General features: G+C 54.8%; 6 protein-coding genes across 6 annotated transcripts, besides 1 other annotated feature; 3 read left to right on the top strand and 3 right to left on the bottom strand.

Annotated features, from left to right (window-relative positions):
- Nucleotides 1-1,188: 1,188 nt before the first annotated feature.
- Nucleotides 1,189-1,311: a sequence feature (rRNA 5S).
- Nucleotides 1,312-2,007: 696 nt separating this feature from the next.
- Nucleotides 2,008-3,390, top strand: PODANS_2_30 (uncharacterized protein; the record flags this gene model as incomplete). The annotated part of the gene is made up of 4 exons (XM_001910712.1): nt 2,008-2,644; nt 2,718-2,785; nt 2,849-3,307; nt 3,370-3,390. 4 exons carry the CDS (start codon nt 2,008-2,010, stop codon nt 3,388-3,390), a joined length of 1,185 nt encoding a protein of 394 aa, XP_001910747.1.
- A 299-nt stretch (nt 3,391-3,689) lies between these two features.
- PODANS_2_40 (uncharacterized protein) lies at nt 3,690-4,558 on the top strand (the record flags this gene model as incomplete). Its single annotated transcript, XM_001910713.1, has 2 exons — nt 3,690-4,289; nt 4,361-4,558. 2 exons carry the CDS (start codon nt 3,690-3,692, stop codon nt 4,556-4,558), a joined length of 798 nt encoding a protein of 265 aa, XP_001910748.1.
- A 250-nt stretch (nt 4,559-4,808) lies between these two features.
- On the top strand, nt 4,809-5,523 carry PODANS_2_50 (uncharacterized protein; the record flags this gene model as incomplete). The annotated part of the gene is made up of 2 exons (XM_001910714.1): nt 4,809-5,150; nt 5,215-5,523. The coding sequence occupies 2 exons, from the start codon at nt 4,809-4,811 to the stop codon at nt 5,521-5,523; spliced, it is 651 nt and encodes a 216-aa protein (XP_001910749.1).
- Nucleotides 5,524-5,844: 321 nt separating this feature from the next.
- Nucleotides 5,845-8,664, bottom strand: PODANS_2_60 (uncharacterized protein; the record flags this gene model as incomplete). Its single annotated transcript, XM_001910715.1, has 2 exons — nt 5,845-8,357; nt 8,424-8,664. The coding sequence occupies 2 exons, from the start codon at nt 8,662-8,664 to the stop codon at nt 5,845-5,847; spliced, it is 2,754 nt and encodes a 917-aa protein (XP_001910750.1).
- A 1,331-nt stretch (nt 8,665-9,995) lies between these two features.
- Nucleotides 9,996-12,787, bottom strand: PODANS_2_70 (uncharacterized protein; the record flags this gene model as incomplete). The annotated part of the gene is made up of 3 exons (XM_001910716.1): nt 9,996-12,117; nt 12,174-12,565; nt 12,623-12,787. The coding sequence occupies 3 exons, from the start codon at nt 12,785-12,787 to the stop codon at nt 9,996-9,998; spliced, it is 2,679 nt and encodes an 892-aa protein (XP_001910751.1).
- A 1,271-nt stretch (nt 12,788-14,058) lies between these two features.
- On the bottom strand, nt 14,059-15,824 carry PODANS_2_80 (uncharacterized protein; the record flags this gene model as incomplete). The annotated part of the gene is made up of 2 exons (XM_001910717.1): nt 14,059-14,978; nt 15,035-15,824. The coding sequence occupies 2 exons, from the start codon at nt 15,822-15,824 to the stop codon at nt 14,059-14,061; spliced, it is 1,710 nt and encodes a 569-aa protein (XP_001910752.1).
- Nucleotides 15,825-16,613: the final 789 nt, after the last annotated feature.

Below are 16,613 nucleotides of genomic sequence, written 5' to 3' on the forward strand. Positions count from 1 at the left end.
AAGGCACCTTTTCCGGTACCTGGCTGCCACCAGGAAGCTGTGTATTGTGCTGGGAGGCTCCGAGTTCTCGGCAGAAGATATGAAGCTTGTGGGATTCGCAGATGCCTCACACGCGGATGTCTTACCTTGGAGATATTCCACTGGCGGCCACGTCGTCTTCGTGGCTGGTGGGCCAGTATTGTGGAAGAGTAAGAAGCAGACCTTCGTCGCCCTGAGTACGACGGAGGCAGAGTTTGCCAACCTGACGCCTACAGGGTATTCACTGCAGTGGGTGTCAAAGATATTGGAAGACTGTGGTGTGCCACAGCCAAGGCCATACATGCTGTACACCGATAGTAAGAACGCCGAAATCACAGTTCTGAACCCTCAGAATATCGCTAGGACCCGGTGTATCGATATACGGTACAAGTGGGTGGGTGAACAAGTGAAGGAAGGAAGATTTGGTATTCAACACATCTCTGGGTTGGAGATGCCGGCGGATGGATTCACAAAGGCACTACAAAGGGAGAAGCACGCAAAGTTTGTGCAGCTGTTGGGAATGCGAGATTTTCCGGTTTGAGATATGCAGGAGAACGTGTATTTGTATGGGAAAAAGGCCACTAGGGCATTGGGCAAAGGAGTCAAAGGAAGTGGAAGAATCTGGGCGTATATTGGGCTTCGGAGGATATTGGCGATGGCTTCATTTTGGACGGCGGTGTGCTGTCTGTGGGGGGGTGTGGGGCACCAAAGGGCCCAGGTTTTCCCAGACCCACACCGGTTTGCTCTTGGGGCTGGATTTTCTTACTGTTTACTTTTTAACCAACAACCAACTACTGTAATACCAATTTGCTTACCATTTTTTGGCCATTTTAGCCTCATTTTCGCAGCCAGTGACTTTCCTAGGTCGCCAGCCCAACACATTAGCTGTGCTGAGATTGCGCTTGTGCTCTGTGTTTTTGGAGACGACACCAAAGTCCCGTGGGAATATGTACGTGCTTTGTTTGCCGAGGAGAGATTGCCAACCAAGGAAGGATGGAAGTCACGCCGCTGGTGGCGCTCGCTAGGTTTGATGGAGTTGTCGAGGACCTCGAACAGGGTTGCGCAGCTGATCGGCGTGAAAGTTGAATAACCATGTTTTTGGCTGACAGTCAGAAGCATAGATAGATCAGGCCTCAAGTTATTTAGATACTTGCTCCAGGAACTATCAATACATACGACCATATCCAGCTGAAAACTCGGGATCCCGTCCGCTCTCCCCTGGATAAGCAGCTGAGAGCTGAACTAGTACTCAGGTGGGTGACCCGAGGGGAATTCTCGGTGTTGTATGTTTTTTTGACGCAACCAAAAGATTGTTGATCTTGGCATTCTTTTTGCTTGCTGTGGTGCTGTTTATTCTTGGCACTGTGTTACATGCAGTCTAGCTGACGAGAGCACGCGCCGTCCCACCGAGCCGGCAACTCTATTTTGACCTACCTCCATGTCTCCATCAGATTGTCAGAAGAGACCACCATCACGGGAACCTGCGCAGATGACACGGTAACACACATCATCACAGGATGGCGGCACAAATCCGGATGACAGGAGCCAGGCGGCCCTGGTTGCATGTGAGCCAATCAGCTGGCACAATCATGATTTCCCCTTTTGCTGCCCGATTACGTCGTATGGGCTGCAACTTGGCCACGGCTGGTGACATCGTGTGTCGCTGGCGCAGTCAGCTGCCGCACACGACAAGGCACATTGCCAGGGAACAGCCAGAGATAGCCAGCAACGACTGCCAAGCGGCCAGGCCAAGTAAAGCTCAACCAATGCCGTCCTGTCCTGCTTGGCACCATGCATCATCGACAGGTAGGCACTTACTTGGACACTCACTTGGGTTGGGTGGGATATATAGGTAGGTATCTTTCCCTTCTTTTCCCGTGTGTGTGTGTGTGTCGCCCCTTCTAACTTTGTCTGCCTGCTCTCTCCTCGCCCTCATCTTGTTTTAAATAGCACCAGCATCCCTCCCATATCATCCGTCGTTCTGTCCTCATGTCACACCCACGGCGAACTCCCGCTGGCACTCCACGGGCCCAGTCTATTGGCTTTGAGAAGCGGACGCGGAGCGAATGTGGTTTTGATGATGTCGAGTCGTCGCTGGCCCCATTTGGCGTTTCGGCGTCCCAAACACACCAGGGCAATCTCACCAAAATCCTCTCTTACCTTGGCTCTCGAAACCCGTTCCCTGCCCAGATAGGCAAGGACGATATTGTGTGGCTGCTGGACAATGTTGCCTTTCGAGCCCAGAATGGGAACTGGCATGCCGAGTTTGTCGCCGCCGCTTTTGACCACCAGGCCTCGCCCAAGTTGGTCGATCTCGTGGGCGACATCGCGTCCAGGGTTGGCTTGTCCAAAGGAGACAAGGAGGAAGCCACCATCGAGAAACGTATTGCCCCCTTCGTCATGGAGGTTTTGCCCGGGAGACAAGTAAACCTCAAGTTCGACAACGCTGCCGATATTCGTCTAGGGCCAGGCGGGAGGAATGGCATCAGCAGCGACGTTAGGAAGGTCACAGATGGCCAAGAGGGGGCTGTCACCGTGTCCAAGGCTGTCGTCCCTCAGGGTGTCACCGGAATGCTTGAAATGAAGACTGTTTACGCGGAACCTGAGGGATGGGCCGTCATCTCAGGTATGTGATTTTCAATTGCCTACTCGGAATTGCAGGAGCATGGGAGAAGCTGACTCCAAACATGATGTGGCAGATGTCGATGACACCATCAAGGTCACCCAGACGAGCAGCCCAGTGGGCATTCTACGCTCGACATTTGTTGTAAGTCAATCAACGGAGAAGAGCGCCAAGAGGTAGAGTTAGGAAAGACTCACCATTGCCTAGTCCCAACCCACACCAATTCAAGGCATGCCCGAGCTTTATGCCTACATCCAGACCATGGTGACAAGCTCAGCACCGTGGTTCTACCTTTCCGCTTCTCCCTACAACCTGTATCCCTTCCTTCGAAAGTTCAGGGATGATTACTTTCCGCACGGACAACTTATCCTGAGGGATTCCAATCTTATGACTATCTCGGGGCTGCTGTCCAATCTTACACTTGGTACTGAGAAATACAAGGTTGACCGAATTGAAAAAATCCATCGGTGGCTCCCACGACGGAAGATGATTCTCATCGGAGACTCGACGCAAAGCGACCCAGAGGCCTATGGAGACGCATGTAGGATGTTTCCAGGTTGGATAAAACTGATCCTTATTCGCAAGGTTGAAGATATTGCGGCTGTCGGGATTCACGAGAAGAATGATCCACAAAGGTTTGAAAAAGCCTTTGAGGACCTTCCCAGGTAAGACTACTGCCTGCTGATCTTGGACAAGCATTCTGAGAGTAACTTCTAATTGAAAAACAGAGAGCTATGGCATGTGTTTGAGGATCCTGCCGAGTGCCAGGAGTTGATACATAAGACGGTAACTGCTGGATTGTGAAGCGTTTCAGCGAGCGGCACAGGGAAGGACTTGGACTGCAGTGGGTGTTGTCCGCCTTTTATTACGTCACCATACCAAGTTGAGAAACATCTCGGAATAAGACCCCGCACCGCCTTGCTGCAACTCTTCCCGAGCATGTACCCCCGCTCTCATCCCCTCGGTGGAAGAACAAACCTGACCTCACTCTCACCATCTCTCCAGCAATATCCAATCTTACCGGAAGCGTGACCCCTAGCCAGTGACAATGGCATCTGAAACCCCAGCCAAGCGACAAAAGTCTTCCAAGGATGTGCCATACCGTCTCATCTACTGGCCTGGGTTTCCCGGCCGCGGAGAACATATCCGTCTAGCGTTGGAAGAAGCCGGTGCTGAGTACGTCGACACGGCCCACCTCGAGGATGGCATAAACGATGTTCTTGCATACAACAGTGGTGAGCAACCCAAGGACGAAACCAACATCCCGCTCTTTGCACCACCGATTCTGCAGCACGGAGACCTCGTCATCAGCCAGACACCCAATATTCTCTTGTATTTGGGGCCTCGTTTGGGGCTGGTGACCGACCTGGAAAATGATCCTGATGGGCTGTACAGGATCAACAGCCTTGTCCTCACAGCTCTTGATGGCTTGAGCAACGAGCCCCATGACTGCCACCACCCAATTGCCACAGGTCTGTACTATGAGGACCAAAAGGAGGAGAGCAAGAGAAAGGCCGAGGATTATGTCAAAAACAGGCTCCCCAAGTTCTTGGGGTATTTTCAACGTGTGTTGGAGTCAAAGGCCAGCGGCGACGGTCCGTGGCTCTATGGTGGAAAGTTGACATACGCAGACTTGGTCCTGTTCCAGGTACGTTGCACCACAAGAAATTGGTTCTCGTGCTTTGCGCGTGTTTTCTGACCCGGTTGCGTGTTTCACAGTGCTTGGACGGTTTGATGTTCATGTTTCCCAAGGCAACGACCAAGTTGGAGCGTGAGGGCAAATATGGGAAGGTTTTTGCGCTTCATAAAGCTGTCGCGGAGCGTCCAAGGATCGAAAGCTATTTGGAGAGCTCACGGCGAGAGAAGTATTCCAACGGCATCTATAGATACTACGAGGAGTTGGATTTTGAAGGCTGAGTTTTGCTATTCTTGGATATGCGCTTGTATAAATGGAGACTGTGTAACAATTTCAACGCCAAGATGATAAATGTTGGAGTTGGGAGATGGGTGTATATCGTGCCTGTGTCGTCAGCTGAATGATGACGTATTGATTTGACATCCATGATTCTATCTCTCCAGATATTGCTTCGCAAGCCCTAGTGTATTTCAGACCTAAGACCTTTTACTTTTTCAAGGCCGGAAATACCACCAAAGCTGTACAAGAACAATGCTCACTGTGCCGCCTGTACGTCTAAGATCCTCTTGGTTCACAGCAGCTGCCCGCCTTCATTGTATCACGCTCCGCCTGGCCGACCATTCATCCCGTCAAATACACGCACCCCGGCCTACCCTGAATACAGTTCGTCCCGTATTGGGCTCGACAAGAAACAAAATGCCGCCGTTTCCAAAGCCCAACGAAGAGCCACCTGCGCACAGGATGGTGTACTTTCCTGACATGACGACGGCGTTGCCGTCCGAATCAGGAGAGTTTCGTCGTGTGCTTTGGACAGGACTGTACTCGCAGGTTGTCCTCATGACGGTGCCGGTAGGAGGTGACATAGGGGAAGAGGCATGTATTACCTCACAGTGCCGTCTTGGTCGGGGTGAGTGGGTGCTAACGACAGCCGAGGCAGATTCACACGGTGGATCAGATCCTCACCTTCACTTCAGGCAGAGGTCTTGCACAGGTTGGAGGAGAGGAGCGGGATATCAAAGCCGGGGACATGGTCGTCGTGCCTGCGGGGACCAAGCACCAGTTTCTCAATACTGGTCCTAACCCGCTCATTTTGTACACCGTCTACTCGCCTGCGGAGCACAAGGCCACCACTGTGCACAAGACCAAGAAAGAAGGAGACAAGGCCGAGGAGGAGGGACGGGACGAGCCTCCTGTCTGGAGCCAGCGGAGCAAGCAGGAGAATGAGGAGGATCGTCCAGTGGGCTGATGATGTGCAGGTATTGCATGAAAGTGCTGGTGGTTTCGTTAGGGGCACTGTATGTCAAACTGGATAAGCATGACACTTTTATAAGCTTTATACACTGCTATGAGTTTGAAGAGACGGTGTTGTGTGATGTTTGTATAAACCTGCCCATCAGGGGGTTATTGCGTGTCCCCTGCCCAAGATGACATTTCATTATGATTGACGTCACATAACGCCAATGGAAGACATTAAATCAAAACTGAACGAGGAAAGTCAAAAATGTGTACATGTTGTTCTATCAATTCAAATTTATTGTACATCCTGGACTGTCAGTCCATTCTTGAATTACTCCAAATCGCCAACGGTAATCTCAAACTCCCCAGTGAGCGGCTGCTCAACCTCCACCGTCGTCTCGACCGTCTCATCTCTCTTGCGCTTGCCAGCTCCAATGACGGTGACCTTGGTGATCTTGACCTTGGTCTGGAAGCCAAACTTGCCCTTGGCCGTCAAGACACCGCGGGCGTAGCGGAAAGTAATCTCGGTAGTGCCCTTCTGCTCGACGCTAACACCGTCATCAAGGTAGAGAGTACCTGTGGCAGTGCCATCGGCACCAACGGGCACGAGAAGCTCAAAGTTCTGCTCGCGGACCCCGGTGGTGGTCATGGCCGACTTGACGCGGGCTGGAACAATAACACCGCCCCGGAGGAAGAGGGGAATGTCGGACAGACCTTGATTCGCGAGGCGGATGGTGCGACCTTGACCCTGGATCTTCTTGTGGGTGTAGAAATCATAGAAGATATCCTTGGGGAGGTACACCTCGACGCTGGTGGAGCCCTCCTGGGTGACAGGTGCCACGAGGAGGCCAGGGCCATAGAAGTACTGGTTCTCAAGGCCGAACGTGTTGGCGTCGTTGGGGTACAGGTAGAAGACGGGGTTGATGAGGGGGGTGCCGTCAACGGTCTGCTTGTGCATGGCGGTATAGATGTAATCGAGAAGGCGGTAGCGGATATCAATGGCCTTGCGGGCGGCCTTGGTAACGCTCTCCCAGCGGTAGAACTCCTGCGAGATGGCAGGGGGGTACTCGTTGTGGTTGCGGTAGAACGGAGCGAAGGCACCAAGGGTGGCCCAGCGGGCGCAGAGCTCCTCCGTGGTCGAGCCAGCGAAACCGCACACATCAGCACCGACCATGGGAACCTGGTAGATGGCGGCAAATGCCATCATGGCTCGGATGGTTCCGCGATAAGCAGCCCAGTCGGCAACGTTGTCTCCCAGCCACTTGCCGACTGAAGCGCCGGCGCCGGCAAAGGTGGAACGAGTGATGACCAGGGGGCGAAGACCGGGACGTCTGGCAAGCATGGCATCGCTGGAAAAGGTTGACATCATGGAGCCGTAAAGGTTATGGACATCGTACTCGGCGAGGCCGTTCTCGTGAATGGTGTTTGTGTTCACGGTCTTGTTGGAGATGCCGCCCTTGTCAGCGTTCCACGAATCCATGTAGGCGGCCTTGTTGTGGATGGAATACTTGGGGAACAACAGGTCACGACCGGGAAGACCCTTCCACTTGGTCACGGGACCGGCGTGGGGGTTGCTGAGGGGGACAACATCCCGAGCAGCTGGAGCCGCGATCTGGGGCACTTCATCGCGCTTGCACTGGGTGCCCTCTGGCTGGAATTCACACGGCCAGCCTGGGAGAGGGCGCTCGGAGTGGCTGCGCACAGGTGGCGGGGTGGGCGGGAAACCGACGGCAGCCGCGAAGGGATCGCTGCAGGGGAAGAAGCAGGGGAAATTGGAGGGCTCGTTCATGTCGATCCAGAGGCCGTCGATATCGACACCGGTGTCTCTGGAGAAGAACAGAGAAAACTCGTTGTTCCAGTACGTGGTAATGTTCGAAGAGAACCAGTCAGGAAAGACGGAGACACCAGGCCAGACGACACCAAGATACTCGGATCCGTTGTCGCGCTTGAGAAAGATGCTGTCCTCGACACCACGATGATAAGCAGGATAATCGGCGTATCCGACAGCGGGATCGACCATCACGATGTATTTCTGCTGGTTCTTGTGGAGGTGGTCAACAAGACTTCGGTAGACGGGCATCGGGAACCTCTCGGGGTCGTTGGAAAATACCCTTCTCTGGTCCATGTAGTCGATATCTGTCCACATGACCTCGAGGGGAATCTGGGCTTGGCTGTAGTTGTATACTACCTCGGCGACCTCATAGATGTCACGGTAGCCATACCTGCAGTTGTGGTAACCCAGACCCCAGTACGGCATCATGGCGGGGAGTCCCGCGACCTCGGCATACTGGCGCGCAACGTCGATCGGGGTTGGGCCGGCCATGAAGTAAAAGTCAAACACGCCTCCGATGGTGTTGTACTCGAGGAACTGTCCTGATTTGTTCTTGTCGATCTTGATGTCCATGCCGTTGGAGTTGAGGAAAAAGACGCCGTGAGTGCCCGTCTTCCTGTGCTCGTAGTACACGGGATGGCTGCCATACAAATTTGCCCCCTCAGGCGTGGCAAACGAGTCCTGGGACCACATCGTGCGGATGTAGTTGGTGGTATTGAGACGGAACGGATCCCAGTGCTCACCGAGGCCATACAGGTTGGGGTTGTTGGGAAGCTTGGTTCTCAGGCGCAGGTACTGGGACTCGAAGACGAGGGGGGCGGCGGATGTGTCAAACAGAACCTCACCGGTCTTGCGCCGGACGACTGAGAACGAAAAGGGATTCGTCTTGTACTTGAACTCCAACACCGACCGCTTAGCGTTCGATCCAGAGCCCTTGGGACGAGGAAACACAGATTCCGGGACCTGGAAGACAGCATCGTTGGTGTCCTGAATCTTGACGTGGATGCGGTTATCTGGCGGGCTGTTAGTGGGAGGAAGAGATGGGCGCCGGGAGTTTTGAAGAGATGCAGGACACTTACCAGTCTCGTAGGTGACCTCGAGACGGAGTTTCTCCAAGTCCGTTCCGTAGGTGTTGCACGCGCGACCGGCCAGCGACAGGTCGGCCGTGAGCCCGGATGAGGTGGTCTTGACGTTGGAGGCTTTGTAGCCAGGGCACTCGCTCAAAGGGCGTTCGACAGTGACAGCGACAGCCTTGGGCGCGATGGCGGCCGAGCTGAGCCCGGCCAACAGCCCGAGACCCAGAAGACGAGGTCCGATCATGTTGTCCCTCTGGCACGTAGGATATTCACACGGACAGCGGCACCTAGGAGGTTGACCATTGGAACGGCAAGTAAGGGGTTGGGAGCGCTATTTATCCCCGCGAGGGATGTGGATGCACACATCTACATCACAAGCCCACCACCCCGCATTCTGGTTCTGCGGTGCTCGGTCATGGCAACCACGGATCATGGTGACACTGCTGTCGATCCCATCTACGCCATTCTTCCACTCTCCCCTGTCGATTAACCATATGGCAGGGAGTTGCGGTGCGCTCCGTCACGAAGAAACTCCGCAGTGTGGACAGAGGAGGTCCATCGCGGTCTTGATAGGACCTCCGAATGGCAAGGCAAAAGGGCCGTTTGACAACTCAAGCCAGCGACATACAGCAGTATGTGATGTTGGTGAAGCTTGGCACCTAGTCTCTTCACCGGCTCTGCCCAACGTCTTCAACCTGGACGGCAAGGTGTGGTGGAGCGAGAAGGCCCGCTTCTTCCCCGGCCGGTACGGAGTATGACATGGTGAGCGACGGTCAACAGCCGTTCTTCTTCCCCAGACCAGCTTTCTCCCCGCACCATATTTGCTTCGATTGGCTTGTCCCCCCGAGTCTGGTAGGATTGGAGGTGGAGCCATCCCCCGGCCCGACAAGAAAACCGTTGTGCCATGCACGCCATAAAGGGCCGAATGCGGGCTGGAGAAGCCCCGGCTAGAGCCATGTCCATCACCATCCCGACCGGCCGCGCCAAGTTGCTGCAGGGCGGCGGTAGCTTCATCTCGTTGTGGCCCCTGCTGCCGTGTTATTCGCTCTGATGGCCAGTTGGTTCAGCGATTGACGGAGAAGCTAAAGCAGGATCGAGCGAATGTAGATGGAAATGTTTAGGGCGACCGAAAGACGTGGAATTTAATTGTGTGGTGGTCCCTGAATTGACAAACTGCCGTGCTGGTGAAGGGATAGTAGACACAACGGATTTACGTCGCTAGTAAGATCGAGCTCTGCCAGCTCAAATGATCCCATAAAACCCCCTTGACCCTTCCAGTAAATACACTCCATGTTGGGGGGAGGGGGGCTCGACGTCAACAGGTCAGCCCACCGCCCGATGTGCTGGACAACCCAAAGGCTTCCTACAGTAAAAGACCCCAAATCCCTGCGCTCAATGCCAGCCTTGATTTGTATTCCGACCCTGCCCTGGACCCCCTAGGACAAAACAAAATGTACCAAATCGCCTTCTTGTTATACATGCCTTCATAAGCGGTGTCTTGATATTCGTTCCAGAAATAGAAGATGCTGCGAGTTTCGCCTGCATACCGACTTTTGCGAAAAAAGGAAAACCCATTCAATCCACCTCCATATCGTCAGCCATCGGCAACGTTATCGCTACAGTGATAGACGGGTCTTCGTCCTCCCTCTTCCCACCATCTACCAAAAAAGAGTTGTTGGTATTGCTGTTGCTGCTGCCGCTGCCGTTGCCGTGACCGTTGGAGTCCCTCTCAGCAACCCCGTTTCCATTCCCATTCCCACTTGTAAGCTTGTATTCCCCGTCCTCCAGTCGTTCAATGATACCTTCCTCCAGCGCCCAATCAGACAGTAGGCTGTCAACGCCCATTTGCTGGGCCTCACCCTTTTCCATGTGGCGGCCGACGTGTTCGGTCCACTCATCCCAGGACCCGGGTCCTTCAAAAACACTTTGGCAGTCTTGTTTCGGACAGGCCGAGCGTTGTGGTGGTTGCCTCCTCGTCACCAAACAAGAGGCCTGCATTTCCTTGACATGAGTTTCCCATTCCACTTGCAGTTTGCTGTCGCCCTTGGCGATGGACTTCTTGATGGCGAACGGAGCATGCATCCGCCGAAGATGTTGCGTGAACAAGTCCTTGCGGTTGAACTCGTTGCCTTTGCCATCGGGACTGCTCTGCGGACAAGAAGAGCATCGATAATACTGTAGACACAGATGCTGGGATGCGATGTGCCTCTTCCACTCATTTTTGGAGCCAAATGTGCTCGGGCAGCCGGCGAAGGAGAAGGCACAAGGAAAGGGTCTTGTGTGGGCGGCAGCGACATGCTTTCGGAGCGACGAGGAATCCTTGAAAGGTGCATGACTGCAGAGGTCACAAAGGGTATCCTGCTTGGGAGTTTGTTTCTGCAGGGGCCTCCGAGCTTTGGACTTAGCGGTAGGAGTCCCATATTCGGGGGCATATTGAATCTCGTCGGCCGTTGGCCCAGCCACTTCAACTGGGGGCGATCCGGGATCGCCGGCATGTCGCACGGCGATGCTGTCGCCTATTCGTGTGTTTGAGGGATCGTGGGCCGATAGGCCGTCATCACTAACGTGACGGACGTGGCTCAGTGCTTTGAGCTGCTCTGCCGCTTCTTTCATTTCAGCTGATTCCTCCACCTCTTCCTGGGGGACAGCGGAAGGCTGCTGGCCTTGGGGTGCCGGAGGTGGCGCTGATATCGCCCCCCCGTTGACCACTGCCGGTTGTGAACGTGAATCCGCCTGACGCCCCGGTGTTTCCTGTTGAATGGGGACGAACTGAGCCACAGCTTGCTCGCGCCGAGTAGCGGATGGACTACCCTTTGCAGGTGGGCGGGCTTCGAACGCCGTGCGGTTCTCATCTAGCTCTTTTGGCTGCAGCGAACCGTTGGCAGCCTGATTTACCAGTCGCTCGTAGAGGTGGATCATATTATGTGACCCAATGGAGCCCAGGAAGCAGCACACCTTGTCGTGCTGAACAACATTCCACACGCTGTTGGGCATGGATATGAGAAGCATCGTGGGAGGGCCCAGGAACATGCCTTCCACCTTGATTTTTGACGCTGCAGGAGGCGTGTTGTGAAGCCACTGATTAAAAAACGCCATGTCGGGACTCGCGTCGCCAACAAACGTGGTACACACCAAGACTCTTGGTTCGTCAAACGTCAGGCCCATCACCTCCTCAGAGCTCAAGGGCCGGTCGTCACGGCCGGACTTCCACGTACCCTGAAGATCCGTGTCTGCAGACTGGGGAGGCGACTGAAGCTGGGCGGCTTTGGGGTCCAGAGGTACCAGAATGATTCCATGCCCCCTAGTGTGGGTAAGCGTAAACAAAGCAGGTATCCTTTCATGGGCCACGGGTTGCTTGCTGGCCCCGTTGGCCAGTCTGGCCAGAGCTTGTGCGCTCTCATGCTGTCTTTGTTGTCGAAGATCCTCGAATAATCGTTGAGCACTAAAAGGGCGATTCGTGAGACTCAGCTTGTGAAGTGTGTCGGTCAGAGAGGCGGTAAATGAGCGAGGGCCGGGCTCAAAGGGGGTCTGCTCTGGGGTGTATGCCGCAATGGCTTGCTTGGCTACGTTGCTCCCAGCCATGGGCGCATTGGGGATGGCACATGAGTCAAGGAGGAGCAGTATTTCGGACTGTGCATCCTCAAACAGGCACCGGACACCGTCCCACTTCAGCTTGGCAGCATCCTCACGAGCATTGCTAGAGCAGAGTATTAGCACATCGAGACCCCAGCATCGAGACCTTTGATAACCTACCAGGCCCAGTACAGCTGGTTGTCGGAACCAACATAGCCATGGCCAGCATAATATATAATCAAGAGATGATCTGGGCGGGCATTGTCCAGAAACGAGGCCATCTGAACACCGAGCTTGATGCTTGGATTTGGAACCGTGGGGATTGCCCACTTGTCAGTGTGATAGTTGTAACGCTCAATAAACACCTTTTCCAACGCCAGCAGGTCCTGCTCCACCGAAGTGTCATCCTCCCATCGCAGCATGAGCACCGACACGCTGGTATGCTGTGGCTTCAGTGTTTGCTGGTGGATGTGCATGGCGGCATCTTGGAGATGCCGAGCAAAAGCCTCGAACTCGTGCCGCTCGGGTGGCGGCGCAACAGTCTCGGTGGGCGCATAGTGAGGAGGCGGAAGCTGTCGACACCGTTAGTGCTCCGGCGGGCAGGTGAACAAGGGCGACGGGATACGCACCTGTTCTTGGGGGAAACCGTGTGGCGGAGGCTGCGCCTGAGTATGTGGAGGTGCTGGAGCCGGGACCGGGACCGGGACCGGGACGGACGCCGGAGCGTGAGGAGGCAGGACGGGTGGATCGGCGACTTTGGGGGCAAGCCTCCGGCGTTTGGAAGAAGGCTCCATGGTGGTGGTGGTGATGGTGGTGGTGCACGAGGACGACTGTTGGGCGAAAGCACGGGGCCCAGGCGCAACAGCCAGAGACCCAAAAGACACGGCAATCCGATGTGTGTGCCGCCTTTGCGGTGGTCTTAGAGAATGAGAGATACCAAGAGCTGAGATGGTGGGGAGCAACCGAAGGGCCCAATGGTTCGGCAGCGTTCAAAGGTGCGGTAGTAGAGACGAATTGATAGCGACAGCGTCAACAACAGCGACAACAGCAGACGGCGTGGTGGGTGCGGGAGGAGAAAGGCGGGCAGGAAGAATGAGGTTTGAGGCCGCACCGTCGGGGGGTGGGATGGGATAGGATAGGATAGGTGGGCGAGCGACACACACACGCACACCTCTCACACACACAGTAAGGCTGTGCTGAGCTGGAAAAGGACCACTCGGCTCTGGATTAGCCTTGTGGCAGGGCCATGGCGCTATATGATTGGCTGGCGGTGGCTTGTCCTAGATGGAGCCGGCAAGGAGGGGGAGCGGGGCTGCAACTCTGCCTTGCGGCCAGTCACAGGCCGCCACAAGAGCGCTCGAGCCACCCGGCATGTGTGATCAGCTGGCAAGGTCTGGCAAAGACTTGGCTTGGGCTTGGGATTGGGCTTGGTTCTCCTCCAACCTTGTCACTTCTTCTCGTCTCTCTCATCCTCAGCGTTAGCTGTGTTGTCTGTTGTCTGTTTCTCTTGTGCTTGTTGTGTTGTATTGTGTTGTGTTGTGCTGTGTTGTGTTGAGTGTGAGTGTGTGTGAGTGTGTGTGTGCGCATGTTAAACAGGTGGAATGAAGCACTATGTAAGGTAATAAGTAGTGTGTAGGTATGTACGATGGATTGGATTCTCCTCGTTTCCCATAGACCCATCCCCCCCCGGTGGCACTGTTTATTACAGCACCAGCCTGGAGCCAGATCGAATTTATCTATCCGTTGCATGCATGCGTCTCTGCCCAACTGCCTTTTCTCGCTCGCCTTGCTGCTACAGGCGGGCTTGGTCTGGCTGCTCGTTCTGCGACGGCGCCTTCTTATTCGCCTCGTAGCTCGACCAAAAGAGACAAATCAGGCCAGCAAATGGGGCCATCCATGGTCATGCAAGACGAGGCCGGATCCTGACCAAAGCTGCAGTCTTGCAGGCTCTTCGGCCTTCTCATTGGCGCCTGTCAGCCTTCTGCAGCACGCTGCCTGCAGCACTTGATTGGCACAGGTCAGCCATTCACCACCTGACTGCCAAGGTAGAGGACGGTACCTATCTTTACACCGACTCCAAACCGCCATCCGAGTTGCCAAGCCCCCCAGCTTCCAACCTGGCGATGGCCCTCTCAACCTCTGTCTCCCAGTTGCTCACCCCCACAATCACCCACTCTAGAGCCCCGACTAGATACAACGCAACACACTGCCCGACCCATAGTCCGACGAGACCCCATCCGTGGAAGGCAAGGTAGATGCCGCCGGGGAGCGCCCCTCCGTAGTAGCTGATCAGGTTCACCACAGCTCCAACCCATTGCCGGCCCATGCCGCGCAGTGCACCGCCGAAGGATCCGTTGAGCCCGTCGGCGATTTGGAACAAGGCTACGTACGGCATCACTTCAGCCACGAGCTTCACCACCCGCTCATCGTCGTTGAAGATTCGCCCAAAGACGTTGCGTGAGGCCATGAGTATTATCAAGATCAAGGTCCCTGCTATCGTGCTGAGGATGGCGGCTGAGTGAGCAGCCCGGGCCGCCCCCCTCGAATTGTGTGCGCCGAGGAGGTTTCCAACCCTCGCCGAAGCAGCGACGCCGAGGCCGAACGGGATTGTGTTGATGATCTGGTCCGCGGTCATGATGACGGATTGTGCCGCCAGAGGAATTGTCCCCAGACGGCCCGCTGCAAGTGCAACGATCTCGAAAGCCCACCATTCTGTCCCGACATGTACAACGCCCATGAGCGCAAGGTGAGCGAAAGGTCCCATGTGGGAGACGGCTCTTCGGACGTCAATGCCTCCCCAGCACTCCTTCCCCCGCACAAAGGCAGCATACGCCACGAGCAAGAGGAATGAACTCCAGTATGATATGCCGGTGGCCATGGGGGCGCCGTACAGACCGAATCCCAGCCGGTGGATGAAGAGCCAGTTGAGCAGTGCGTTCATCGGAGAGGTGAGCAACAGCACGTATGTTCCTGGTCGGTAGATTTCTGTCATCGCGTCAGTCTGGATCTGGACGTTTCCTCTGAGCAGGAGCCATGCTCACCTTGCGCCTGCAAGTATTTCTTCATGGCCTCAAACCAGACATAACCGAGACCGCCGGGGATCAGATACCGGAGAAACTTGGAGCTCTGTACGCAGATAAACTCCTCTTGGCCTAGAGCGCGAAATAAGTGTTCAGAAAAGGCCCATATGATGGCCACAACGGCATAGAAAGAGGTCAAGATCACCAGGCCTCGCTGCAGCAGGACACCCAGGTCGTGTTTGTTGGACGAGCCGGTAAAACTGCTTGATGCGAGTGTATCCAGAGCAGTCGTACCGCCAAGAGCAATCAGCCACGCCGTGGCCATGGCGAACATGTACGAAAAGGCGGCTGTAGCAAGAGCCTCGGGACTCAACCGGCCGACAATGAGCACCGAGACTGTCTGCAACGAGTTCTGCAATATGTACGCGAGGATGACGGGAAGGGACGTGCGTGTGAGCAGCCACAATTCGTCAAGCCATAGCCGGTATTGAGGCAGCCTGAAGATTTCGGATGAAGCAGCGTGTCCGGTGTCTGATGATGACGAATATACCGATGCCGGCTTTGTCAAGAGGGATGTCCTTTCGTTCGGAGGGTGATCAGAGGCCTCTGCCCTGTGGGCAACACCATCCTGTGCCATCATGCACGGCGGCCAATTGCTGTACAGGAGTTGGAACGAACCTCCCCGATGATGGTGGGAGGAAATGCTCAGATATAAGGTCCGGCATCTTGAGCCGGTTGTTTCGATGTCGGAGATCTCCAGTCGATGAGCTGGGGGGATTTGTCGCCCCTTTCCTCGACAGCCTATAGACATTGCAGCTAAGCTGATAACCAGGCCCCACGCGGAGCCAAACATTGGAGAATGTAGATGAGCGGACTGTCCTGCTCGTCTTGCAGGAACGTCACACATCTAGGTACATAGGTACATAGGTATGGACGTCTACTAGACATGGAAAGATAAGAAAGCGGTTAAGCCAGGCAACGCCCAGCGAATCTCGGCTCGCAAGAGAGCACTCAACGTATCTACCAGTTGCCGCGGAGGAGCTGTTGGACAGATTCAAGCCAGAAAGTAAGATGTTGCAGCTCTCTTTACTCGAGCGTCTGGCTGTTGAGGTGTGGGTTGGCGTTACAATCTCCAACTTGTGCCTACATCCACTTTCAGCATTCAACGGCCTAAGTATCAATCAGTTATCGCTCAAATACAGCGCTGGAAGTAAAGCTGCGAGGTTGCCGAGAACGCAAGCACGCCGTCTGTTATCTCAGACCAATCCCAATTAAATAACGTAACGATTCTACTAACGGAGTCTACCCAATCAGCTCTGTTGAGGTCTGTCCAGCATTGAGCCCCAATGTCTCGTCAATGGCGATGCTGCTATCTTGCTTCTGCACGTATGACGGATGAGTTTGGCCAACTGCAGCATCTCGTTGAAAGGTTGGAGTTACCACTGGCCTTTACGTAAAATAGAGCTCGAGGTTTGGTGCCGATTTGCTTGGTCGGGAGATGATGATATCGTCCGCCAACAGCTTGCAATCAGACACAACAAGTAAAACTCTAGTCGGAACAATACAAAGAGTATACTGTCCCATGATTCAGTTTCGAGGG

This window comes from Podospora anserina, chromosome 2, assembly GCF_000226545.1.
Source record: "Podospora anserina S mat+ genomic DNA chromosome 2, supercontig 2".
NCBI lineage: Eukaryota > Fungi > Ascomycota > Sordariomycetes > Sordariales > Podosporaceae > Podospora > Podospora anserina.